The 19,376-nt window shown below is 33.9% G+C and overlaps 1 protein-coding gene across 1 annotated transcript in view; it reads right to left on the bottom strand.

Moving 5' to 3' along the window:
• Nucleotides 1-17,431, bottom strand: part of LOC26513764 (nipped-B protein) — a 70,044-nt gene extending 52,613 nt beyond the window's left edge. Inside the window, 15 exon segments of the mRNA XM_044716554.1 lie at nucleotides 2,704-2,932; nucleotides 2,989-3,090; nucleotides 3,092-3,439; nucleotides 3,441-3,668; nucleotides 5,371-5,811; nucleotides 6,849-7,027; nucleotides 15,248-15,412; nucleotides 15,474-15,696; nucleotides 15,769-16,069; nucleotides 16,072-16,254; nucleotides 16,310-16,460; nucleotides 16,516-16,634; nucleotides 16,687-16,858; nucleotides 16,924-17,042; nucleotides 17,284-17,431. Coding sequence (XP_044572489.1) covers nucleotides 2,704-2,932; nucleotides 2,989-3,090; nucleotides 3,092-3,439; nucleotides 3,441-3,668; nucleotides 5,371-5,811; nucleotides 6,849-7,027; nucleotides 15,248-15,412; nucleotides 15,474-15,696; nucleotides 15,769-16,069; nucleotides 16,072-16,254; nucleotides 16,310-16,460; nucleotides 16,516-16,634; nucleotides 16,687-16,858; nucleotides 16,924-16,990 — 2,908 coding nt within the window. The 5' untranslated portion in view covers nucleotides 16,991-17,042; nucleotides 17,284-17,431.
• Between the last annotated feature and the right edge of the window lie 1,945 nt (nucleotides 17,432-19,376).

Below are 19,376 nucleotides of genomic sequence, written 5' to 3'. Positions count from 1 at the left end.
AAAAAAATATTTTTGAGTTCTCTTCGACCAGATTAACAACCTACACTATCTCGTTTCACAAGTGTTTTTTCACTGTCGCACCGTGTTATTAATCTGTACCAAGTCCCATCTTTCTAACTTAAAAAACACCAAAGTTATGGCATTTCCGATCAATCAGTTATATGGCAGCTATTGGATATAGTCGATTTATATACTACCGTTCCGACTTATATACTACCTGCAAGGAAAAGAAGGATGTGTGTAAAGTTTCAACTCGATAGCTCTAAAACTGAGAGACTAGTTTGCGTAGAAACCGACAGACAGACAGACGGACAGAAGGACATGCTCATATCGACTCAGGAGGTGATCCTGATCAAGAATATATATACTTTATAGGGTCGGAGATGTCTCCTTCACTGCGTTACACACTTTTGACCAAAATTATAATACCCTCTGCAAAGGTATAATAAACTCATTAAAAATAAGCTCATCGCACTCCCCACTAAATTTTATGTAGGGGAAAATATTAAACACCCTGGTAAAGAAAATTACATGTGTTATGTTGAACATTTCATTCTGCTAACAAGGAACATTGTGATATTGACATTGAGACATAAGGCATCAACCAAAATCTGAAGTCCACTTCAGAGCTGCCTTAATGGACTGAAAAAAAATTATTACACATACCAGCAGCTCAAACGCGGCAAAGGCTTAGAAGTTGTAATAAAGGTGTTGAACCTGACATCTCGCTCGATGACATAGTGACATAGCTTAAAAATGTTTTCAATATTTTAAATATATTAAACCGATACCAAAGAATCAGATTCTTGAGCTTACAATGACACCATATAGAAAGACAATGACATCATATAAACAAGAAAAGAAGCTAACTAACGGGCGAAGTCGAAGTTGATATACCATTGCAGTTAAGTAGCAGCTTATATTATATATATATATCGTATCGTATATAGTTTTCCGATCCTTATGAGAATTTTACCATCAAATAAATACTCGAATGAAAAGTCGTTAACTCTCTTCATTGGGAACCTGTCTGCAACAGGTTAATTCCAAATAATAACTGCTGCGACAGCAGTTCAAATCCAAATTGACAAAATAATACTAACACACGGTTTCAGACTACGAATATGGTGTTGAAAGAATGCAGAACAACTGCGACGTAAACTTGGTGAGGCCTTGGACCAATACAGTGTCAAAACCCTCGGCCTTATATAAATGTCAAATAAAGACAAACAAAGCGAAGCTCTGGTTACAAGAAAGCCATCCTCATATTCATGGAAATTGAAAATGGCTTGAGATGATGAACTGGCCTTAGAACTTCAGTCAGATTGGAAAAACTATCGTTCTGACCTGCAAAGTCTTAAGAAATTGCAAGTTAAAAGACATATATTTGACGGAGAGGTTTCAGTCACGCATGGCTGGACGACCACAATATAAAAATAAGCATAAAAATAAGTCCAAAGTGGCAACCACAGCGAAGCAATCCTTACCCAGACTGATTTATGCGAAGCAATCCTAGGCTCAAAACTCACGCAGCAGTCCTAGGCGCAGAACTCTCACATAAATGCAAGGGCTTTAACTTACCATACTTTTATTGCAAATTGGATAGCCAAGATTCAAGAAGTAACGGAATAGTCACAATAATGAGTAAAATTATAGGAAACCTACCAGTTGAAAGAGTCACACAGGCTCGGCCGTTCTTTCACACTGAAGGAGGCTACTACGGCCATATATAGATTTATAATAAGAATGCAATATTTTGTTGTTTTTTCCACTTAAGCAGTTCACTTGGAGCTTGTAAGCGACCTCACAATGTATGCCTTTTTGGCCGCTCTCCGGCGGTTCCTAATGCAACCAATTTTATTGGAGCCAATAATAAATTAAAGCTCGAAACCAATATTTTCTTAAAGGATGCCAAGGACAACATAGCAATAATTGCAATAAAAGGGAAATACGGGAAATAATATTAATAATAAAAAGGACTTTAAATCCATTCCTTCATGAGCACCATCATTTGGTGGTCTTTGGGAAGCTGCTGTGCCATCTGCAAAATTACAGTTTGTATCAACTACAACCACGGCGTCGTTGGCGTAATATAGGCCCTAATGAGAAAGAATTCAATCGCTACAGACCTTTAAGGGGCCGTTCAAGTATTACGTGATACTTATTTCTGGTTTATTCAGCTCCCTCCCCCCCCTACAATGATAACGCATGATATGACAAAACCCCCCCTACGAAACACGTGATAAATTAGCGAATAAGCTCGAAAATATCAGCGAAAACCTTTTCGAAAATATTCTGTTTGAGGGTTGACAACTTGTAAGATTAAGTTTCTCAACTCATCAATTTTTTAAAGTTTTATTTTTGTAGAACCATGTGTTTTTAGTTGTATTTTCATTACATTTTATAAGTTATATTATTTTTTTTAGCTATTTGACTTTGTTTAATTTGTAAAATTATAATATAATAATTAATTAATAATTTGGCGAGTCAAAATCAAGGCGAGACATGCGTTTTGATTACCGGCAATCAAAAATTATCATTTGATTGTTCTGAGTATCCTTAGAGGACCCAAATTATTAATTGACATATAGATAATATAGAAATATTAGCAGCAGAAATATTAGGTGTTATCAAAGTTTTCTTATATTGGATATTCAGACACGAGACACGAATTTTAGGTTATAATTATATATTAAAACATACCAGTTCTCTGCTGACCTGGAATTTTATATTTTTTTAATGCCGTTCCTTTTTGTCCATCTTTAATACGACGTCTTTGGTAAATTACGTCTCTATACCATTGAGCCAAATAAAAGTGTCGAGCGTAGTCCCATATTAAATTTTCTTCTTCAGCATTTACAGCAAGGAAGTCAAGAAGAATTTTTTGTAAGAATTCCGTTCGTTGTTCTTCTGGGTGTAGTTTATAAACAAACTAAAAAATATACTAACTTAAACATCTTATATGTGCCTTGATTATTAAATACTTACGTCTTGGCATGGCAAATCTCCCTCTTTTTCTTGTTCCAATTTTATTGATTTAATCATAGAATCATTTATGTTAACTTTACATCTTGATTCAACGGTGTCCTTAACGTAATCGAGCAGCTACAATGCCCAAGTAATCTAATGAAACTAAGCGAATACTTTGTTCTATACTTTTGTCAGAAACATAGCGTACAAGCATAGTTCCCAAAAGAGATAGCAATAATTCGGACGCTGGCCATTCAGGCTTATTAGCGGTAGTCAGTAAATCATAAATAAAATATTCGAAAAGTGGTCGAAAATCAGTTTCATTGGTTCGAGACTTACATTTATTTAAAAAAGTAGTCAAAAAATTTCCACCAATACTAACCGCAACGTCATATTTTTTTAAGACAAAAATATCTGATTCGGTTGTATCACTTTTGTATCACCTCTTGTCTAAATTGTTATCGCTTGCATTTAGGGCCATTATTAGATTTGGCGCTATCGCACAGAGAGTCTGGTAATCTTGTTGCACATTGTATCAATTGAAGAACAAGTGCTGTAACCATTTGAATATTTCCCCCATTATTTGTGAGTTTATAAGGGCGGAGGTTTTTTTTTGATGAAGGTAATCTATCAATTGATGATAATATGTCACCTAATATACTGTTTCGTATTTTGTTCGTACCTTTCCTTCCGAAAATCTGCAATGATAATTTTTGAATTTTAATTGTACAATTATTAATGATTTTAATATTAAAAAAACATGAAATCCATTATTTGAAAGGATGGTAAAAATTAAAAATAAACCTAATCAGTGAAACACTACCTGGATCAAAATAATTTAAAATTTTTTTAATATGTATTTTTAATTAATTTTTTTTTAATTCACGAAAAAGGTAATCTGTTTAAGTATATAATACTATCGCTGTGAACGGCAGCCTATGTAGGTGACGAACGCTTTCCATGGAATGCGAGAAGGCGAAGAATTAAAATTTGTATGTGCGTCCGATCTAAATAAATGGTTTTTAACTATTAACAGAACTATTAAACAGAAGAGATTCCTGAGGTTTGGGTTAATGGTATATTCTGCCATATATACCCTGTGTTTTCTGATTGGGTTTTGGCTGAAGTCGAAGATACAGTTTAAAGCGAGGGGACTGATGTAATTGTTTTTATTGTCCACAAATCGTTGAAAAGGCAGTAAGGGTCGAGGGACGGGCATTTCACGACTTTGGCAAAGGCAAAGTACTGTATGCAGAGCTTATAAAGCTCTTTTTGCTTGCAGGTCTGAAGTTTTCACACGTTGTCATTTGTTTTTTTTTTTTATTTTTAATTAAATTGTTATTTACCCAGTTTAATAATTTTTAAAAGCAGCCCAAACACCCTTATTTACCCTAAGTGTTTTTTAACAAATCAATTAGAAGTAAGTTTAAACTGTTTAACTAAAATGCTCTGATGCCGTACCCACTCCTCAATCAACTAAGACTAGATGTTACGAGTAATTTTTTGAGTTGCGACTTAAGATGTTGGGATAATTTCTTTTGAAGAATGGAATAGCGAATGAGAATTTCATTTTATTGTAAGGTGCGTTTAGAGAGAAGCATTACATCGATGTAATTGTATAATAGGAATTGACATTAGTCAATTTTATTTTGTAAAGCGCCATTAGTGTTCCGCCTGATATTCGTAGGAAGGACACGGTTTATTTGGATAGAGAAATCAGTATGTGAAAACTTCCGGCTTGCCCATTGAATCTTACATAGTTGTCGACTTGTCGACCTAAGATCAGACTAAGAGATGACTTCAAAGCTTTTTTCATTTACCTCTGGTAGTGTTTGCAGCTGGGATTTAACGTACTTTGTTGTTACAAACAAAGGAAACTTCTAGTGTTGCGGTTGATGTTGCATTTTATACTTGGGATATTGGGATGTGAGCTATCGCAATATGTTGGTTACACGATATTTTTTTGTTTGAATTTGTTTCAATTTCAATATGTTCAGAACGCTTTTAATCTAATTTAATTTAGTTCTTCAATAATTTTATTAATGGGAATTGTTGCTTCGATTCCTAAGGAATTCCAATATTTCGTTGACATTTACTTGTACTTTGGTTTCATTAATGTTGCCCCGTTTTATTGCAGTGATGTAGATATGGTTCATGTCAATTTATAGGTTAATTTCTTCACCTACATAGTGCTGTTTATATACATAGTGCCTACCCCACAAACAGGTTTATGTAGTTGTGGTTTTTATTGCCACATACGAAAAATACAAAAAAAATATAGGAACTATCCTATATTAGGATATATATACATATATCCCAATAATACAAATACCCTTTATTAGGATATACAAATAGTATTTTAACCATTATAAAATTTAATTATTTTAAATAATTACTTACCGTGGTTACTAGCTCCAGGCATACAAATTGTAGAGTCTCAATATTGTCAACAAAAAATGGTTCTATAGCTAGCGTAGACAATGGCAAAACTATAGTATCAACAAAAACGCATTTGTCAAAGAGGGTAACGAAAACTTTCAAAAGTTCAACCGTTTTTGAATAAAAAAGCTGCAGACTCCGATTATGAGCCTGATGGGATTTCATTTTTTTACGGTGATTTGGCTTTTTCATACTCTTTACTGTATAAACAGGATCGTGTATTGGAAATATAGTTTCACGCAATTGGAATTGGGTAAACTTTATAATATGCGAAATATTATCTTCCTGTAAAAATTTAAGATCGCTCACTGTAGAATATATATTACATATAAGCAAACAGGCATCCATTGCGTGCAATATTTTGTCAATTGCTTCCTCATCAACTATTTGCTCTTCATCATCCTGAAACATAATCAAATAAGAAGTAGGATGCAGGTGTTAATAGAATTGTAGAAAGTTGGACAGTTGGTTCTAAAAGATATTTTCGGCAGAAGTCAAATTATGCCAACTTGGTAAATTAAATTTCCTATCGCACTTAAGGGCGAATAAGTTATGATTATTCTCAAATCCTGTATACTCAAACCTTGACGTGCAATAAGATTTTTTCCCGAATTGGCCGAACAATATTTTCATCAATATAATAGATACATTATAAATTTCTTTAAATATAAAAAAATTTTTTTTCAATTTATATTTTTATACCATTGCAGAGGTTATTGTAATGTTGGTCAAAAGTGTGCAACGCAGTGATGGAGTCATCTCCGACCCTATAAAGTGTATACATAATAACAAAATATTTGCTATTTTCTTAAAAACCCTGCAAATTATGAAAATAACATGAAAGGACACACCAAGAAATTCCATTCACCTACTGTAGAGCGCCGAATTATTCTAGAAGCGTCAAACTCTTTCGCATATTCTTTCGTTCGGTTTCTTTTCGCATACCATGAAAGAAATAGGAAAAACCATCAGGTCCATCCAAGTAAAAGCGCTTTTAATCCGAAAACAAAACGGTTTCTGCCAAGTCATACGGTAAAGTGCAAGGATGAGGCGAGAATTTTTCGTTGGTTATTTAATGGAGGTTTTTTTTAGTTTATATCTTTTCAGATGATCAGCTTGTCGTTTAACTCTCCGTACTGTATGTACACTTGCATTTAAATGTAATTTTGATTAAAGTTTTGACGTTTCTCGAACAATTCGGCGCTCTGGCTCCGCTTGAAGTTAGCTTTCCTTTCTTTTTTTTTATTATTTTAAAGCCTATCCATTCTAATCCGATCATGTGTGTATTTACTTTTTGGGGTCCGATACGTTGCACATTTTTAGACAAAATTATAATACCGCGTGCAAGGGTATTACAAGCATATTTGAATATAATATAAATAGTTATTATTCGTTATAAATAATGGTTTATCTCTGATTTTATTTCAAAAACAAATTACCGGTCCAGCAAAGTAATTCCTGGCTAAGTAAATGTTGCGCATTGCGTAATTAATTAGAAGTGTTAACTTATTTTTAGGAACAGAATCCAATGCCTGCTTAGCTTTTAATTTGGCAACGTCCGTGCTCATTGAATTCAGTAGTTTAGGAGAAATGCACTCAATATTCTCGTCAACATCATCTGAAAAAACAAAAAAAATGTTTATTAGGATATATTACAATATATTTTATTATTAGTATATATTATTAATATATGTATATTAATTTAAAATCTAAAGAAAAATATAATAGGTTTGGTAAATGTCAAAATAGAATTCATTATATTTTGTTTCATTCAACAAAAAATAAAAAAAAATAATTTACTGAATACAATATCTAATATATAAAAGTCTCATGTCACGGTGTTAGTAGCTCTACTCCTCCGAAATGACTCGAGCGATTTTCGTGAAATTTTGTGGGCAATTTCATTAGGGCTGAGGATCGGACACCTATTTTTCATCCCCTAAATGTTAAGGGTGGTTCACCCTTAATTTTTTTTACAAATCCGCTCAACTACTAGTATCAATCGATCAGTTATCCCTGCTCCAGTTGTCACTCCGGTCCCCCATCATACTCACTATACATTTTTTAGCAATTTTGTGTTGTGTACAATCGTAGCAGTGACGGTTATACGTATTACTGTCGCAATGCCCAGAAAAGGCGAAGAGGCCAATTTGAGTCGTCGAACGATCAAATCCACAACCGCGCGAGATAGAAAAGCACGAAGATCAGGCGAACAAATCGAAGAAGATAGTGCAAATGCGCGTGTGAGCATGGCGCAGTTGCGTCAATCAGAATCGCAAGTGGCCCGAGATTAACGTTATCAAGAAAGATAACTGCAACGAAGAGAAGTACGCAGATTCATAGTTAATCGACTTAGAGGAATTGACCAACAACGACGACAAGTTCATCGAGCATTTACATCAGGGGGCATTTCTTCGACTAGCATTCTAGTACGAATCTGATGTGTAATATTCTGCTCATTCCAAAGTGATTATTGGTACTTTGGATAAGAAATGCCTGTATTGTCATGCACTTAAATTTAAAAATGAGCCACTTGGGATGTGTTGCTCATCAGGAAAAGTACAACTACCCAAAATTTAAACATCACCTAAACCATTGCGCGGTTTACTTCTCGGTACAGATCCAGATTTTACCCTGAAGTCAATTCGTACATTCAATTCATGCTTCCAAATGACATCGTTTGGAGCAACAGAAATAGTTAACAATATTTCTGGAAACGGTCAACATTTCAATTCCACCTTCAAAATCAAAGGCCAAGCGTATCACAAAGTGGGCTCATTCCTGCCAATGCCGAACGAATCTCATAAATTTTTACAAATCTACTTTATGGGTGGCGAGGACTCCACAACCATTTACAATTGAAGGTTGGAGCTCCGATCATTCTACTTCGATGCGTGAGCCCTATGGCTCACAAAAGCATCAAAATGATGATTGAAGCCATCATTTTGAATGGGAAGTTTTGAGGCGAAAATGTGTTATTGCCACGAATTTCTATGATTCCTACAGATGTGTCAATTGAATTCAAACGGACTCAATTTCCAATTCGATTGGCATTCGCTATGACTATCAATAAGTCTATAACATTATCTGTATGTGGCTTAGATTTGGAAACACCATGCTTTTCCCAAGGAAAACTATATGTGGCATGTTCTCGCGTGGGAAAACCTTCCAGTTTATTTGTGCTGGCTAAAGACGGACTAACCAAGAATATTGTGCACTTCATTACACTGAGAGAATAATCTTATTCGTATTGAACTAAAAAAAAATTTTCTAAAAAAAATATATATGGCAAAACAACGTTTGCCGGGTTTTTTAGCATATATATAAGTTAACACCCAAAAATGTCAAACACTAGATAATATTAATAAAACGCTAAGTCCAAGCACATAAGATCTCAATAACAACTGCAAAAGAGCTTACATAAACGCATTGAGTGCACGTGCACCGGATGCAATATGATGCCGTGGCACCAATAAGGGTCACGGATCGAAAGACACGTGCGCTGAGTAAGCATTGATTATGCTTGCGATCGTGGGAAAGCCAAAAGAAAGAAAACACCCAAATATTTGGCAAAGCTCACTGAACTTAATGGCAAGTGCATCCACCAACAACACAATGCACTTGCATTGACCAATCAGCAATGAAGATATGGACTTAAGCTACAGCAACAACATCAGCTACAATGACATCGAGGGACGCCAGCAGCAGCAGCAACCGCGACCGAGATCGCGGCAGCGATGGAGCAACGCATAGGTGTAATTATTAATTATAAGAATCACAATTGTCAGTTCTAATCCGATACTCAAATAAACAAAACGTGAAAAAGATTAATTTCTTTTTTTTAAAGAATATTAATAAAATCTTTTTAACTTATATTAGGTTGACAAAAAATCTTGCGTTATTTTCGCTAGCTTCAAGCGCAAAGTTCTAGTTGTATTTATCGCATATATCTTGTTAAAAACGGTTTTTTTTTAAACCGAACAACGATTTCAACGTTAACGTTTTGGTGTAGCCGCGGATAGCTTTTCCTGTTTGCTATACGGTCGCTATGCCGAGTTGATCGCAGAAATTTCGAACCTTCAAGGAGTACGCCAAAAATGTGTAGTAATATGGTACCTGGCGGCCATATATGGGGCTCCTAATGGCGTCCTGTCAGTCGGTCTAACACACTGGTTTTCGATGTCGGTGCTTGTCGCCTGAGACTCGGCGCACTCTTCGTGTTAACACGTAAGGAACCATATTTCTAAATGCACCTTAACCTGTTGGCAACTAAGAACATAACGACATGTGGTTCAATCGCTTGGCATGCATCAATATAAATGTGGCCTTAGAAAAATTTCACAATACTTTAAACCTAAAGCCGTGAAACCTTTTACGACTTCAAATAATTACCCTTGGTTTACAAGGTGCCACACGAACTTAACAAATATTAAAACAAACTCTTACATAAATATAAAAAAAACTTGCAGCAGTATAGATTTTTCAAAGTATTTAGTAACGAATGTTATACAAATTATATTCGCCGTTGCCATATTCAGTTTACCCAGGATCCGAAGCACTTTATAACTTTGTAAAAATGTATTACCGATGTAAAAATGTATTACAGGGTATTACCGATTTATTCGCAACAGTTTTTCTCAGCCATACACATATAGAATTCAATCAGCCATATTCAGTTTATTTTCAGTCCATCACTTTCAGAAAGTAGTTTATTGTTGCCTAAAACCTATTTGGTCTTTATGCCATAGGCCAAAAATAAAAAAAGTCATAACAACAAAAAAGGGGGAAAAGCAAACAAATCTCTTCTAAATTATCCAAACTTCTTTGTGGCATACTAGGTTTGTCTGGAAAATTAACCGTTCTTTCTAAAAATGGAATTGAAGTTGAGTGCATGTGTTAATTTTCACAGTGCATCTTGCGCGCATCGCGAATTTTTCAGAACAAAACCGAACTTTGAAGTGGTCACATCATTTATTACGTATCCAAATTTAAAATATTTGTAATGGATTTTGAAGTGTAAGCTATTTTCCAAAATTTGAGATATTATAAAAAATTGTACTTGTTAAACTGTTTTAGCTATATTAATTTGAAAAATAAATGTTTTTTTTCTATATTTTGAACGTCTTTTTTATGTTTAGCTAAAGTTTTAGTTGTGATGCCACGAAATGCAAAAATTAAGTTGTATACCAATGTGTTCGCCAGGCTCTTTTTTGCAGAGAAATTTGCAGATGTGCTTTAAATCGTGAAAATTCTAACACCCTTTTAACTTTTGAGGGTCAGTTTTGCACTACTAAAATATGTTTTCGCTCGTGTGATTGTTGTTCTGTTTCTTAGTCTTTTGAGTTGGTTTTTATTAATAGTTTTTCATTCATTAATAGTTTTGATTTAATTTTTGTTTATTCCATTGCTTTAAACTTCTTATAAGTGTGTATTCTCACGTTTATATGTTTTTAATGTATGGTGTAGCGAAGAGGGTAGCGCCATTGAAAGGCGAACAAAATTGATTGAAGGTATAGAAGCAAATATTATTAAAATCGGCTATATGGTTGTAAAACATTGAAGTATCAAAGCGAAGATTTGCAAAAGGATTGTAACGTTATGGGTTAATTACAACGCATGAAATCGTCAATTCTCCAATATCAATCTGATTTTTTAACAAGAAAGGAAAGCTAACTTCGGGCGGAGCCGAAGTTGATATACCCTTGCAGTTCAGACACAGTCCGCTAGGTGGCGCCACGCGTCTCATATTATTAGATATATAGCGGATCCTATATAGTCGGCCAATCCTTATGAAATTTTGTACATAAGATATTTTGGTCAAACATAACATGTGTGGAAAGTCCCAACCCTCTAACTTAAAAACACCAAAGTTATGGCATTTCCGATCAATCAGTTATATGACAGCTATAGGATATAGTCGACCGATCCCGGCCGTTCCGACTTATATACTACCTGCAAGGAAAAAAAGGATGTGTGCAAAATTTCAACTCGATAGCTCCAAAACTGAGAGACTAGTTTGCGTAGAAAACCGACAGACAGACAGACAGACAGACAGACGGACAGACGGACATATCGACTCAGGAGGTGATCCTGATCAAGAATATATATACTTTATAGGGTCGGAGATGTCTACTTCACTGCGTTGCACGCTTTTGACCAAAATTATATATAATACCCTCTGCAAGGGTATAATGAAAGATGCGCCAATCAACATCGAAAAATCCTGACCGTGGATGACCCAAAGCAGATTTTAAAGAAGCGTCTGAAAATTGCTGATCTGTCAAAACCCGAAGAATCTATTGCTACTATAGAACGCTCATGCAATTCATCTCACAGAATGTAATCTTGTTGAAGTCTTATCACTCTTTCTTGATACAAATATGAAAAAAAAAATCAATATTTGCCTTATTCGTAGTTTTGTTATTAGTAAAATATCTTTTCATAAGAAATTTTTTAATACCAAGTAACGTAAAATTTCTGGCAGGGATTACGGATGGAAATTTCTTGGGATTACAAATTTAACCAACGTTTGTATTAAAATGTCAAATATTTTAATTTAGTATTGAAAAAAACTAATTTAAGGGGGCATACGCAGTTGGAGCGCCAAAAATAGACATTTTCCGAATTTTTTTCTCGTAAACTATTGAATTCTTTTTGAAATATCGCTTTATTATGTGAAAGTACATCATTTTAACTTAAATTTGAAAAAAAGAGTTGAAAATATTGAGCAGTTTCAATGTTATGCCCCGTCAAAGTAAGGTCCGTCTGAAAAAACACGGGTCGCGGTGACCAAGACGGAAATCTGGATCGTTTGAAATCTAAAAAATGGAACGGATTTACATTTATTGAAAGTTTATTTAGTACTTATTAATGGATATTAAAAAAAAACATATTCGACAAAATGGGCGACCTATCAAAGTTGAACAATCGTTTTTGCCTAAAAAAAAAAGATATATAGTTTTGTCACCAGACTTCCAAAACGTAGTTTTGAGTTTCTCAAAACTGTGTTTAAAGTTTCAACTCACTATTACATAAACCGACGCCCCTACCTTTTAACATGTGTATCCCAATGAATATTCAGATTCTTACTCTCATTTTTACGCTCAAATTATCTCTGAACGTTTTTGGTTGTTCAGTCGCTGAGAGGCATCATCAAGAAGGTTGCTCCGCGGTTAAAACTGATCTTTATATGTATGCGTGCTCACGCATTCACATACACGGTTTCATGTGTGTGCGTTCGACTTCGTTTTGAAGCCAGCTAAAATGTTTGATTTTTGTAACTTTTCAGGCATGCTACCCTAAGAAAATTTTGCGTCCATTTTCGTTGTATGAAATGAGAAGTCTATATGTTGTATGGTTAGTGGTTATATGAATGGGACTTTCTACGGGTCGGATTAAGTTCTTCTATGGGACTTTGGGCAACTTAATCCGATATGCCAAATTTCGAAAGGATTGGCTATATCCTATAGCTGCTATGTAAATAATCGATTGGAAATGGAAGAACTTCTTTTTTTAATTTTTTAAAAGACGCTTGGGGCTGATATAACCATTTTTATTTGAAAATTTATTTGATGGTGAAATATTTATTATAAGGATTTATTCTCATTAGGATCTGCAAACTATATAAAATCCGATATATATAACAGAAAGGATATATTTACTTCGGCTCCGCCCGCAGTTAGCTTTCCTTTCTTGTTTACTTTAAAATGCTTATATCAAAAAATATATACAAAAAGTGTCACATTTTTTCACTTAACTTTTAATTTTTGTATATAATAATTGAAAATCTATAAGTTTTGTTAATAAGAAAATCTACAAGTATATTAAAACACCAGTATACGAAAAGCATTTCTTTCTCGATTCATATACACAGCTGGCCAAAATAATAAGTACACAGATATAGTGTTTATTTGTTACGATATAACTCGATTTTTATACAATGCACACCCGCCAATTTTTTTATATTGATAAGTTACAATGTTACACAATTTCTAAAACAAGAATGAAATATGGGAACCTCGTGTATTCAATACTAAGCTTAATTTTCTGCTGGGTGGGCGATTTTGGTCTGGTCAAAATAATAAGTACACCTGTGTATTTGATAAATTTTAAAGGATTAAAGCTAGATTCGAGTTAAGATTTGTTGGTTTTTATTATTTCCTAGCATATTTAAGTATATCCCAGGAAAAAAATTCTATAGTTAGGCAAAAAAAAGAGTTGTACTACCGAAAAAAGAAAAATTGCTTTCATTCTGCAAAAGGAAGGATAAAATCTTCGGGAAATCGCTAAAAGACTTGGGCAGTGATTATGTTTGGTCCAGAATGCCCTAAAATTCAAGGTTCAATTCGAAACTCGAGTTCGGAAGAAGAAATCCTGTCAAACGACCGACACCTGAATCCTAAGTCTTTGCTGCTCATCCATTGCTGCTTATATTGACCATGAAATATCGTCTAGATCAGTTCGTCGAAGACTTACTAATGCTGGCTTACAAGGACGCATAGCCAGAAAAGTTCCTCTCCTTCGAGGGAATAATTTAAAGATGAGGAAACAGTTAGCCCAAAATCATTTGGCATGATCTGGAACAGAGGGTTCCAAAAAGTGGAATAATGTCCTATGGAGCGACAAAACAAAAATAAATCTATTTGGTAACGACTCCAGAAAGAATTTACGACGACCCAAAGGCAAAGAATTCGACGCCCGGTACTCGAAATAGACCGTTAAACATGGAAGCGGAAACAATTTGATTTGGGACTGTTTTTCTTGGCATGGAGTCGCCCCGATTCATCGGATTACCGATACTATGATCCGATTTGGGTATAAAAATATATTGTCTGACATAATGCTGAGGAAGACATGCCCTTGAGATGGGTCTTTCCAGTAGCGTAGATAGGGGGTTCAGGGGGATCAATCCCCCCCCCTTGGGTCTGAGAATTATAAGATGATATAATCTCAAAATTGAAAAAGAAACACATTTTTACGCGATTACTGTGCAGTACAGCATTATTATTATTATTATCGCAGATTGCGGATTATTATCGCAGTGTAAAATAAAACTTAAAAAAAAAACAGGATATTATTCTGAGTCATATCCCCCCCCCCCCCCATATCAAAAAGCTATCTACGCCACTGGGTCTTTCTACAGGACAACGACCCAAAACACACATCAAAGCTGGTCAAGGCTTAGTTCACCGAAAACAAGGTGGACATTATGAAGCGGACAGTGCAAACTGCAGACTTAAACCCAATAGAAAACCTTTGGGGAGAGCTTAATCGTCGGATTGGCACAAACACATTTCAAAATACAGAAGAATTCCAGCAAAGACAAGGTACGAAAGTCCTTTGGAGACGTGCCGTAAATTAAATGCCCAGCATGCCGAAACGGATAACAAAAGTTTAAAAAAAAAAGGTGGGGATATACTGGGTATTAGCATAAGAATACTATAAAACGAAAAAAATTGAGAAAATGTTTTTTATTTTTAAGTTAGAGGCTTTGAAGAATTGCTGTACTTATTTTTTTGACCAACCCTTTTTTATGTTTTTTAGGTTTAATCGACAATAAATTCTACAGATTTCGTGAAATATTCTTATGTTAAGTATTTTTATAATCAACATTATGCCAGAAAAATAAAAGAAATTAGAATTGGTTCGTTACGGTAATCAAAAAAGATTTACGTGACATAGAATAAATCTTATGAGCCTGTACTTATTATTTTGCCCAGCTGTGTACATAAATTGAATTTAAAATCAAAAGAAATTATTTGGTTAGTGAGTGCTCCAGTGTTTCTATAGCTCCAGTGTTAAGTTTATATATGCGTGTAGGTATTTATTTGTAATTCACCTGAATCAAAGTTTGGAGACTCCGTGTCATCTAATATTTCAATAATTTGTTCCATATTCCGCATAAACTGTTGGTACGTTTGTGATCGAGTATATTCATCTTTTGAACATTTTGTGGTTAACATTGGAATTATTCTTTCAACGCGTCTAACTTTTGGCTTTGAGTCTGTGAATAATAGTAAATACAATTCAATAAATATGATCTTGAAAAAAGATATTTTACTCACAAATTTCTTCTGGTGGAATGTCACCAATTGCGATAGCACTTTTTCGCTTTGCAGGAATACGGGATTCATCAGCTTTGATTGTTGAAAACGTATCAATTATAGAATTTTTTGAACTATGGCAGTCCCCACTCATACATCCAGAAACTAAAGGCAGCATATTCAACTTTACATTCACTTGTGATGTTTCTTGTAGTAAACCCATACTTCTAGCCAATTCTGGTGACTTTTGTACAAACTTTTTAATACTCTGTTGCATTAGGCGTGTATCCTCAATATTAAGACGATTTATACATACCCGAACCTGTGACTTGCCGCTTGATGAAGTAGATGTTGATGTTGTAGCGGAAGCAAGATGTGGGTTCTGCTGAATATCAGATGCTAAAGATTGTGGGTGTTTATCGGAAAAATAAAGGGATTGACTATTAAAGCACTGAATTGAAGAATTATTCGAATTTGTAGTTCCTAGAAATGTTCCTTCATTTTGTGATGTAAATAAACTTTGTTCGTCTTTTGATTCAAACTGAAACGATGAATTCAGATGATGTGGGGCTTCACTATGAAAAGAACTTTCAAACTCATTTGGATCCATGTTGTAATTTATTTTAAAAATATTTTTTTTTGGTCCCTTAAGTATTTTAAATCTGAAGCTATGCCTGTTTTCATACTTGACGTGTTTTCTTGTGATTCAGTGTTAGATGGTGAAGAATCATTTGATTTTTTTATATTTAAATTCCGTTCCGTAAATTGCAAGCAATTGTCTAAAAGACATTCCGAGTTTACACTAAAAATTAAAGACAAATTTAAATCATACAAAAGACACATTTTTGATGCCTTACGTGGTTAATGGATTCATATATGGTGGTGGTTTGGTTTGAAGTTCTAATTTTTCGTTATCATAACCTGGCATTTGTAAATAAGATTCGATTTCATCCTTAGTACGTTCGTTAAGGTAAAGCTGTTCCTTTACATAACTTTGATTATTACTCACTGCGCATTAAATTTGTTTAGTATTAAATGTTTTTGCTGCTCGGATCATACTTACGTATATTATCAGAAGAGTTAAAAACTGATGGGCGAAATGTGTAAATTCCTTGCAGTAGCTCCGGATATGTATTGATGCAATCTGCAGCTTCTTGGATTTTGTAATGTGATTTCAATACTCTATAAAAAGGTATCACATAAACTTAAATTTTACCAAGAATACCTTACTTACATATTGTCAGAATTTGTTTTTTCAATAGCATTCACCAATTGTTTCACCAGATTTTCATCCCTAACCGACAGCAAGTTGTGGGATTCATTAGCTACTAACGTATGAAATAGTAGAGACTTATTCAAGGAAGCTGCACTTCGCAGTGAATCCGAAACTGGCAATTCGCTTAGCACTTTGACAAATAGTTGTGAATAAAATTGCTGACAGTCAATTAAAATATTAATGTTTTATACATACAATCTGATGTGCTCGTTAAACCAGCCAGTGTTGTGACAGGTACACTTGGGATGTCACGGTCCCCCATCTTTGTTTACTGACAATTATGTATATTAACTTGGCTCTTATTTGGAATTTTCCTAAATTTATAAATGTATAACCAAATATAAATAATTTATAAATTAAGAATAAAATTAGCGAATAAAAAAAAATGTATTTTACGAGGATTGCCATTCCATTGTTTTTTTTTACAGGGTTCACTCCATAAATATGTTTATTATGGATACAAAGAATATTCACAATCCAACATAACAAAACAATATATGCTTCTTTAAATTTATATTTGTTTTTTATTCTTTGCCAAAATGTTAAAAAACTAACTTAATAGGTATGTTATGTCAAATTAGGTTGATATAATTTGTTTGAATATTTATTTTCTAATATCGAATTAAAAGAACATGGCCGACTTCTTAATGTATATGATCTGGGATGGGTATTTATTTATTTATATATATGAGCTAATGTCAAATCTTTATCACAGGGTGTTGCATTTGAAGATTCGTCCAATTCTACCCTATTTACATTCGAGACGTCAATCTCTGAAAATAGTTAAGATAGCGGCGTTTGTGTAACGATGAGACGGGTTAAAAGCACAGTAGAATTAAAAAAAATAAACTTTTTTTTATTGTTTAATTGTCTTGGAATACAGTAAAACAAAATTTTGGGTAAATTACATTTTTCCCTTTCATTTACATTTTAGTGTGTGAGCCTCAGTCTGACCTCGAGGGACGTTTTACTCGAATCGCCACTCCTCCTAAATCCACTCCTTCTTCCCACTCCTAAAAAAACACCAAAAAAACTTGGATTACTTGTATTTTATTTATATTTAAGAACTCAACCAAAAAAGAATATATATATTATATATATATATATTATATATAAGTGCATTCACAGAGTTTTCTGTTAAAGGCTGAAAAAGCTAACAATTGAAAATATGAAAAGGAGGAGTCGATTCAACTGTAACGTTAGTGTACGCGTAATTCGCTATGTGCCTTTCGGTGGGGGTATCACTGTGGACGGAAGTCCACGAGGTGACGACCTGCATGCCTAGGCGTGCGCGAGGAAACTCTATACATATATAGCCGAAGAACTAAAAATTTTCTGTAGGCAACCGATCCAAATGAATGATATACCAATTGAAACAAAGGTATTGTTTCAATTAGATAATTTTTGTCGAAACATATTCCAAAAGTTATTTGGTTTGGGAGAAATTAGGATGAAAGTAAAAAAATTTTTTATCACAAAAGTGGAGCTGGTGGACACATTTTAGTCCCCAGATAGAATATTTTTATATATAATATTTTTATACATTCTAGAGCTAAATACGCGTCGATTGGCACCTCAATCGACCCGATCCAACATTTTATTCAGAAGTTATTCGAAAAATTCGATTTTTTCTTCTTCTTCAAAATGAAGCCAGTTGTCGGTTTGTCTGTTTGCACTATTTTTTTCTTAAAAATCCTGAAAAAAATTGGAAAATGTTTGTTACTATCATATGAGCAACTATTGTTCTACAACTTTTTGAAATACCTTAAGCTTACGTCAAAAAATTAAAAAAACTTTGTTAATGAAAAAATTCATAACTTTATAATTAAGAAAGATATTAAAAAGAGCTTTACATCGTTGGTTTTTTAAATATCAAATTCACTTTCTTTGAGACCAAACGTCTATATCAGGGGTGCCCAAGCACTGCTTATGACAGAGCAAATTCCAATACCTATGCACAAAAGCACAAATACATATGAGCGATAGTTTTTTTTTTTTTCTATCGTATCACTGAAAAAAATTTTTGTAACATTTTCAACAGAAAAAAAAAAAATTTTTTCGGATAATTGAGAATTAATTTTAGGATTATAATTATTTTCAATATGCTCAATTATTTTTCGAATTTTTTTACTGCGCTTCCATATCGGCTTGTGACGCAGATACTTTAGCATAGCATTTAATAAAATGCCTTTCCAAATTAATTTTTTTGTTTCCGCTTATTATTATATTACATATAATACATTGCTGCTCGCAAAGAAAATTTTCGACAAAGAAAAAATGCATCGTTCCACAGTCAACCATTCTGTCCAAAACCACAACAAGAAGTGATTTTTTGCAGTGAAAAGTTTTCGGCAATCCAACAACAAAATGCCAGAAAAGTGTTGAAACTGTTTAAGTGTTATTAAACTACGAAAAATTGTTATTGTAATTTGCCTTGCCTATACTGGGAGCAGCACACGTATATGATTTTGCTCTACCCATATGACAGAGCAATCCAACAACAAAGGAGGAACGAGAGCAATGGGACTGGGCATCCCTGGTCTATATAGTACACAAAAAGAAATACACTGAAAATAAACTTTTTTTTTAAGAAAAAAAATTATTTTTCAAAATTTGGTCGACTGATCCTTTTTATATTGCACGAGTAG

Source organism: Drosophila ananassae, chromosome 3R (assembly GCF_017639315.1).
Source record: "Drosophila ananassae strain 14024-0371.13 chromosome 3R, ASM1763931v2, whole genome shotgun sequence".
Taxonomy (NCBI): domain Eukaryota; kingdom Metazoa; phylum Arthropoda; class Insecta; order Diptera; family Drosophilidae; genus Drosophila; species Drosophila ananassae.
The sequence above is the reverse complement of the archived record's forward strand: the minus strand, read 5'-3'. Positions and strand labels throughout refer to the sequence as shown.